Source organism: Eriocheir sinensis, unplaced genomic scaffold, assembly GCF_024679095.1.
Source record: "Eriocheir sinensis breed Jianghai 21 unplaced genomic scaffold, ASM2467909v1 Scaffold257, whole genome shotgun sequence".
Lineage (NCBI taxonomy): Eukaryota > Metazoa > Arthropoda > Malacostraca > Decapoda > Varunidae > Eriocheir > Eriocheir sinensis.
In genome coordinates, this window is record NW_026111562.1 from 436,347 (window position 1) to 445,000 (window position 8,654).

The following is an 8,654-nucleotide window of genomic DNA, read 5'->3' on the forward strand; positions in this document are numbered from 1 at the left end:
AACTGTAATCGATTGTAATTGATTACGATTACCCCATGTCTGATATGAACATGATTCATAACGCAGCATGACTAAGGTAAAGAAGAAGATATATTAATTAACATGATTCATAACGCAGCATGACTAAGGTAAAGAAGAAGATATATTAATTAACATGATTCATAATGCAGCATGACTAAGGAAAAGAAGAAGATATATTAATTAACATGATTCATAATGCAGCATGACTAAGGTAAAGAGGAAGAAGAAGAAGAACAAGAAGAGGAACAAGACCAAGAGCATTATCTAGGGTCTGTGTAAAGCCTTTCTCTAAGCCCGCCCTGCACGTGGAGTTGTTGGTTGTGGCGCCACACGTCTCAGAGCCGGAGGGCTTCCTAGCCCGCCGCTGCCCCTCCATCTCCGGGGCCAGGCTCTGGAGCTTCTTCTCAGCCTACTGGAGGGATCTGAGGGGAGGAAAAAGGAAATCAATCAAAGTTCTTCCTCACTAAAGATGTCACTTAATATGAACTAAATACTGGCAGCCTCTTTGCTATTTTTTGCCTTCATTAAATTCCTGGAGGGTCTGAGAGGAGGAAAAAGGAGTATGAGTAACAGCAAAGGCACAGCTCTGCCTCACCATAAGATGTCATTTAGAGCAACTAAAAACACTGCGGCCAGCTTCCTAACTATTTCTGGCCTTTGTTGAATGATTCCTGGAGGGTCTGGGAGGAGGGAGGGGAGAAGGGGCAGAGGGAAAGAAGGGAACAGGAGAGAAGGAGGAAAGAAGGGAAGGAGTGGCAAAATCACAGCTCTTCCTCACCAATAGATGTCATTTATACCAACTAAAAAATGCTGGCCGGTTCTTAACTATTTCTTGCCCCTGACATATTTCTGATGCTGGCAGGTTCCTACTATTTCTTGCCCCTGACATATTTCTGATGCTGGCAGGTTCCTACTATTTCTTGGCCCTGACATATTTCTGATGCTGGCAGGTTCCTACTATTTCTTGGCCCTGACATATTTCTGAAGTGTTCTGAGGGGAGGAAAAAGGTGACAGGAGCACTGGAGAAAGTGAAGCTCTTCCTTACTAAAAGATGTTGATTAATAATAAAATAAAAAAATCATTGGCAGCTTCTATGTTATTTCCTGCCTCTGTTAAATTGGTAGGGAGGAGGAAGAAGGTGGTGTGTGTGTGTGTGTGTGTGTGTGTGTACTGGCAAAATCAAAGTTTTTCCTTACTAAAAGGTGTCGGTTAATGCACACAAAAAACATTGGCAGCTTTTTAACTTATATTCCTTGCCTCCACAAAGTTCTCTTCCCATTAATTTGTTTTAGGATACTTACACTAACAGAGAAACTAAACATACTGACTGTAGCAGGAGCAGTTAAAAGTTTGCCATGCCAGCAGAGGAATGAGCTTGAGCAGAGAGCCTCGGGCACTGCAGGAGGCTGGAGGGAGGCAGCTATTAGCAAGTTCAGAACAGCAGTGACTATGAAATTAAGGAATAGAAGATAGGAATTAAAGAAGAATGAGTGTGATGGCAGTGACTTAGAGAGGACTGAGTGAAGCAAATGGCAGTCAGGACAAAATGCAGAAATAAGGAAGGACAAGTATTTCAGAGTTTACCAGGGAAAGGGATGGAAAAAAGTGATGATTTTGGTTAACTCAGGCATTAGGAAGTTAAATAGCAGAGGAATGAGCTTGAGCAGAAAGCCTTGGGCACTGCAGAAGGCAGGAAGGAAGCAGCTGTTAGCAAGTTCTGAACAGCAGTGACTATGAAATGAAGGCACAGAAGACAGCACAGGAAGGGAAGAATTTGAGTGTGGTGACAGGAACTTAGGAAGATGATTTAGGACAGACTGTAAATGCTTCATGTGGAAGAGTGCAGCAGCTGAGTATTGTAAAGTATAGGGAAAAGTTGCGTGAATGGCTGCGTCAAGTTGGCAGATGGTGAAGTTAAGGTCCATATTGTCAAACTCCTCACAGGCTTGCTCCATTGATTTCAAAATGTTCTCGCAGAGGTTGTTGGGGTTTCCATGGGCGGTTTCCTGAGCCTGGCGGTAGTTTTGCATGGCTTCTGTGCCTTGAAGGAGAAAACACCCAAGACAACCCAGTTACTCTTCCTGTGGGCTTGGGAAATAGGCGCAGTGGGAGCCTGTTAGGAAGACAAGGACACAGAGGTACAGACAAACAGAGATGCAGGGTGGTGCTGCTGATAGTTTGACACGGCTTCTGCACCCTGAACGGGAAAACACCACCCAGGAAAACACGGTTAGCCTTCTCTGTGGCCTTGGGGAATAGTAACAGTGGGAGCCTGATATGCTTAGGACCATAGGCTGACTTACAGCGCCTCATTTTGGGTGTTGATGGCATAGAATATCTCTCTCTCTCTCTCTCTCTCTCTCTCTCTCTCTCTCTCTCTCTCTCTCTCTCTCTCTCTCTCTCTCTCTCTCTCTCTCTCTCTCTCTCTCTCACATACACACACACACACACACACACACACACACACACACACACACACAATTACACTGGAGTGAAAATCCGTATGCACATGGAGGAGGAGGTGGAGGAAGAAGAGGAGGAAGAAGAGGAGGAGAAAGAGAATGCGAAAAATTGATAATATGAACTCCAAAAATATATCATCCATGTAAAAGTTAACCTAAATTCAGCCTTTAAAAATTGCAACAATTCTGCCATACATCAAAGCACTCATGTTATATCAAGTGTTCTCTTCACAGTGTCCTCATGATATCAGGCTGTGTGGTGGACCGTCCCTTCCTGAGTGGACAATAGTCGTGTGGCAGGCTGGGCCAAGGTGCCAGAAGAAGACATTGTTTTTGAGAGATGGGATGAGAAGTTTTCAGGTAAGAACTTGAGATAAGGACAGAGCAAGGGTGTTTGCTGTAGAGGAGAGGGCACAGCTGCATGTCACCAAAGAATAAACTTGGCAAGGGAATGCTTTGCCTGGGATTCTTACACACTACTGACCCTCACACACCAGCTATTTCTTAAGGCAAAGAGAGAGGTAAAATGCATTCTCAGGGGTGGTTATTAGAGTTCATGGCACAGAAGCCTTGTCAAACTACCACCAGGGTCACAAAACTACCCACAGAAAGGCCCACAACTCCTATAAAAGTCACGTCACGTGTGTGTTTGGGTGCTGGAATCTCTAAATTTAGGGTAGGCGGTGGCCGAAGTGATAGCGTACTGGACCCACATTCGCCGCGTGATGGACGACGCGGGTTCGAATCCTCACGCTACCACTCGGATTTTTCAGTCACCGCCGAGTGGCTTAAAACTACCCACATGCTGTCCTGAAGACCACCCATCAACCCGGACTCTAGAGGAAGCCGTCCAAGCGAATCAAGAACGAGTTCCGGGGGGCAGCATGAGCCAATGCAAGATGGCGCCACTATAAACACTCGCCTGCGCCAGAACGGGCTGGGCCGACCATCAGGCCCCACCTGGAAGAAGCCTTGGGGCGACCATCAGCCCCCACCGGGAAGATGCCTACCGGCGCAATAGGCAACAACGCCAAAAAAAAAAAAAAAAAAAAAATAAGTAAATAAATAACGTGGCCCATTGCCCGTTCAGAATAGATGGCATCACTGTAAACACTCGCCTGCCCTGCGCCATGACGGGCTCTGGCTGACCACCAGGCCCCTAAAGAAAGCCTACCAGCTGTAGGCCAGGATGTAGAAAAAAAAAGGAAAATAAATAAATAAATAAATAAAATAATAATAATAATAATAATAATAATAATAATAATAATAATAATAATAATAATAATAATAACAATAATAATAATAATAATAATAATAATAATAATAATAATAATAATAATAATAATAATAATAAAAAATACAAAATAAATAGATAAATTGATAAATAAATTCCAGCAGCACTGACCTGCGGTGGAGTGCCACATGTTGAAGCAGTGGGAGCACACGTGGCCCGTCCAGTGGCCCCCATAGTGGTCCGTCCAGTGGCCCCCGTAGTGGTCCGTCCAGTGGCCCCCATAGTGGTCTGTCCAGTGGCCCCCGTAGTGGTCCGTCCAGTGGCCCCCGTAGTGGTCCGTCCAGTGGCCCCCGTAGTGGTCCGTCCAGTGGCCCCCGTAGTGGTCCGTCCAGTGGCCCCCGTAGTGGTCCGTCCAGTGGCCCCCGTAGTGGTCCGTCCAGTGGCCCCCGTAGTGGTCCGTCCAGTGGCCCCTGTAGTGGTCCGTCCAGTGGCCCCCGTAGTGGTCCGTCCAGTGGCCCCTGTAGTGGTCTGTCCAGTGGCCCCCGTAGTGGTCTGTCCAGTGGCCCCCGTAGTGGTCCGTCCAGTGGGCCCCGTAGTGGTCCGTCCAGTGGCCCACATAGTGGCCCTGGCCGGGGAAGGACGAGAGGGAAGTGATGAACGGCCGCCTGGCTCCCACACCCTGCAGGGCTCTGGCAACAAGTAATGGCCATATTGATAGTAATAATAAACAAGTATTGGTATGTTATAAGAAAGAGGACTGGCGGGCACTCCTGAACTTGGTAGCTGCATGCCTCAACCCCTACCATCCATAATTTCAAACACTGGTTCATCCCTATGCTGCCCTAATCCCTTATGCAAGAGTCAGCCAGCCAGCATCTTCATTCTTTCATCCCTTTGGCTGGTAAATTTCTACTTTGGCTCATCCTTATCCCTTATGCAAGAGTCAACAAGGCAGCATCTTTATTCTTTCATCCCTTTTAAAGGCATGTAAACTCTGAAAAAACAGCCTTGCCTTCCTTCATCTGTATCAGTACAAGACCTTCTACTCTAGCTCATCCCTATGCTATCCTAATCCCTTGTGCAAGGGTCAACCAGCATCTTCATTCTTTCATCCCTTTGGCTGGTAAACTCTGAAAGAAAAACAGCCTTCCTTCATCTGTATTTCCTCTTGCCTATGACTTGGGTATATCACTAATACACTGTAACGATAATAAATGCACACCACAATCTTATTGCAAGCACATCACTAATGTACTGTGCCCATACTGAATGCATACCACAAACTTACTGTCAGCATATTCCTCCCTGCACCTAAAACTGTGAGCATCATAGACTTACGCATTGGTGGCACTCGTCTCTGACAGTCCGTAGAGGTTGTGGAGGCTGTAGTGGAGTCCGATGTAGTGCCTTGCCGACATGCAGACCGTGTGGCAGAAGAGTCTCCGACCACTGGCGGCAGGAAGGGCGGACGCTCCAAGTTGTTCTGGTGACAGCCGTGGTGACTCCTGGACCAGAGGTTTGAGGGTTCATTCATGTCCTGAGAGAGAGAGAGGAAACACTTGAAACACTTTAATATGCCTAAACACATCATTGAAAAGTTTTGTATTAATTATTTACATAAGCATCCGTTAGGAAGCAAAGCTTTTGGGGCAAAACAGGATATGTAGATAAGGCAGGTAACGTAAAACAAGTAAATACTAAAGGAAAGCCAGCAGCTCCCCAACCAACCTAGTACCTAGGCATGTGAAAAGCATGTGTGAAGGAGTTATATATATATATATATATATATATATATATATATATATATATATATATATATATATATATATATATATATATATATATATATATATATATATATATATATATATATATATATATATATATATATATATATATATATATATATATATATATATATATATATATATATATATATATATATATATATATATATATATAGATATATATATATATATATATATATAAAAACATAGGTTTTATAAAACATTTTCACCAGACATAATAATAATAATAAGGATAATAATAATAATAATAATAATAATAATAATAATAATAATAATAATAATAATAATAATAATAATAATAATAAAAATATTAATAATAATATTTTATAATAATAATAATAATAATAATAATAATAATAATAATAATAATAATAAAATATTAATAATAATATTTTATAATACTAATACTAATACTAATAATAAAAATATTAATAATAATATTTATACTACTACTACTACTACTACTACTGCTACTACTAAAGATAATAATAATAATAATAATAATAATAATAATAATAATAATAATAATAATAATAATAATAATAATCTGGAGTATTTATATATGGTTAATAAAAAGAAGGGAATAAAGGAGGAAAAAGTAAGGACAAAATATAAGTACATATAGTATTCAGTACTGTTCTATTATGTGCTTTTTTAATTGTTTTTTAAATGAGCTTCGTGTGGGTAATGTTTTCATGTGGTCAGGAACTGAATTCCAAAGTGTCGGTCCAGAGTGGCACAGTGAGTGTTGAAAGAGTGACGGATGATGTAGAGGTGTGCTGAGGTTTCCTCGTGTGTGGGTGGGATAGTTGTGTTGTGGATGAGAGGTTACATTGCCACTATGAATTAATTTGTACATGTAGATTGCAATATGAATCTTATCTATGTCAAATATTTTTAATATGCTTTCCTCTTTAAATTAAAAATTCCTTGGGTGTGATCCAAAAAGCCCCTGTTCGTAAAAAAAAATTTCTTGGGTGTGATCAAAAAGCCCCCTGTAAAAAAAAAAACGATCTCTTCTTTTGTAATCTGAATAAGGGCAGCTATATAAGGTATGGGGCTGTGTTACGCCCCAGACTGGGGAAAGAGAGGTATGTGGGGCATGTGTTACACCAGACTGGGGTGCAGAAAAAAGATGAGGAAGGACATGAGCAGTAAAAAAAAAAAAAAATATTACATTGCAGCCTATTGCACCGTTAGGCTTGCTCACTGGTGGGTCCTGATGGTCGGCCCAGCCCGTTGTGGCACAGGTGAGTGTTTATAGTGGCGCCATCTTGCATTGGCTTATACTGCCCCCTAGAGCTCATCTTAGAGCCTCACCTTGGAGAGGTTATCTAGAATCCGGGTTGATAGGTGGTCTTCAGGGCAGCATGTGGGTAGTCTTAGGCCACTCGGCGGTGACTGAAAAATCCCAGCTGTGTACCAGCCAGGATTCGAAACGACGCCCCTCCTGGATCTCCCAAACGCGATGCCGGCACACTACCACTCAGCCACATGCTTGGGCATAAGATCTTTCATTTGATATAAGAGATATACTCTTCTTGATATTTTGATGCAGAGCTCTGATATATGTGATTTAAATGTTAGTGATTCATCTCTTATACCTAGAAGTTTATGTTGTGACTTTTTTAATTAGGTTATTTTGATAAATTAAAGGTGGTAATGTTTTTATAGTCTTGTTGGTAAAGAGCATGTAAAATATCTTGCTTAGATTAACTGTCAGTCTGTTGCTTAGAACCATTCATCAAAGTTATCCAGGTCATTGTTTACGGTGTGAATCATATCAGGAGGGTCAGAGCCAGTGATGTACAAGGTGGAGTCATCAGCAAATAAAATTGTTCTGATATTGGAAAATGTGTTGGTTAGATCATTTATATAAAGAAGGAATAATATTGGACCAAACACACTGCCTTGTGGAACCCCATAGTTGATAGTTAAAGGTTCAGAACTTTGATGAATAAATTTAGTAGATTGGGTTCTATTGGTTAGGTAATCTTTGAACCAGTGAAGTATAATACCACGTATCCCATAATGATTTAATTTTTGTAACGATATCATGTCTGACGGTATCAAAGGCCTGCGAAAAATCAACGTAAATGCTTAACAGAGAGTAATGTGAATCCAAACTATAGTAAATTTTCTCAGTAAAAGTGTTCAAGGCATCAAAGGTCCTTAAGCCTAGATGGAAACCGAATTGTTCACCTTAAGGATAGATTTAGCTTCAAGAAAATTTGTTAAGTACTTTTTCATTAATTTTTCAAAATTTTTTGAAAATATATTTGGCAATGAAATTGGTCTGTAATTACCAATATCAAATTTAAAGCCTTTTTTTGTATATGGGTATAATAATAGCGTTTACAACATTGTGGGAATTTACCAGTGGCGATAGACTGGTTAAAAAGAATTGATATTGGAATTGCCATTTGCTCTTTGTTGGATTTAATGAGTGATACAGGAATTTCAAACAAGTTGCATTTTTTGTCTTTCAAAGAGTTTATGACATTAATGGCATCTTGTGGGTATACAGTGGGAGCCATCACAGGTGATGGATAGTTGCCTTGTAAATAGTTTAAGGGCTCAGTAGTGGATGGAGGTATCTTGAGGTCTAGCTTGGGAGCAATGTTTGTATAATATTCATTAAGTGCTTCTGAAATTTCTAGTGGATTTGATAACAATTTGTTTTTGTAGTTAATTGGATTTTGGAAGGTGTTCTTATAGATGTTTTTAAGTTTGTTTAAAGCATTCCATATTATTCTTGTGTTGCTTTTAAAGTGTGTGAAAATATTCATATAATATGATTGTTCAGCTTTTTTTTATTACTCTATTTAAAATATTGTGATATTCTTTGTAGTAAGTTTCCGTAACAGCTCCAATTTTAAAGTCTGTATATAAGTTATTTTTGTGTCTGATGGAGTTAACTACAGCTTGAGAAATCCAAGGATTATGAAGTCTTTTTTTCAGATACATACTTTGTTTTTAATGGGAAACTTGCATCGTAGATTTCTTGTGATCTCTTGATAAAAATATTACAGTTTATATTAACATCTTGAGAAGGAAAAAGTTCATTCCAGTTTATATTGCTCAGTTTATATGTAAAATCTACTTTACTTTCCTGAGTTATATAATGG

General features: G+C 40.2%; 1 protein-coding gene and 1 pseudogene across 1 annotated transcript; both read right to left on the reverse strand.

Moving 5' to 3' along the window:
* Positions 1-279: 279 nt before the first annotated feature.
* Positions 280-5,136, reverse strand: LOC126991282 (RNA-binding motif protein, X-linked-like-3). Its single transcript, XM_050850052.1, has 3 exons — positions 5,057-5,136; positions 3,890-4,407; positions 280-443 (listed from the first exon to the last, which is right to left on the reverse strand). Exons 1-3 carry the CDS (start codon positions 5,134-5,136, stop codon positions 310-312), a joined length of 732 nt encoding a protein of 243 aa, XP_050706009.1. The 3' UTR covers positions 280-309.
* The window catches only part of LOC126991295 (anaphase-promoting complex subunit 1-like), a 31,185-nt pseudogene continuing 27,667 nt past the window's right edge, over positions 5,137-8,654 (reverse strand).

Coding starts and splice junctions, on each gene's coding strand:
- LOC126991282 (XM_050850052.1), bottom strand. CDS start 5,136: ATGTCGGCAAGGCACTACATCGGACTCCACTACAGCCTCCACAACCTC. Junction 4,408..5,056: donor GAGACGAGTGCCACCAATGC/GTAAGTCTATGA, acceptor ACTTGTTGCCAG/AGCCCTGCAGGGTGTGGGAG. Junction 444..3,889: donor CATGTGGCACTCCACCGCAG/GTCAGTGCTGCT, acceptor TCCTCCCCTCAG/ATCCCTCCAGTAGGCTGAGA.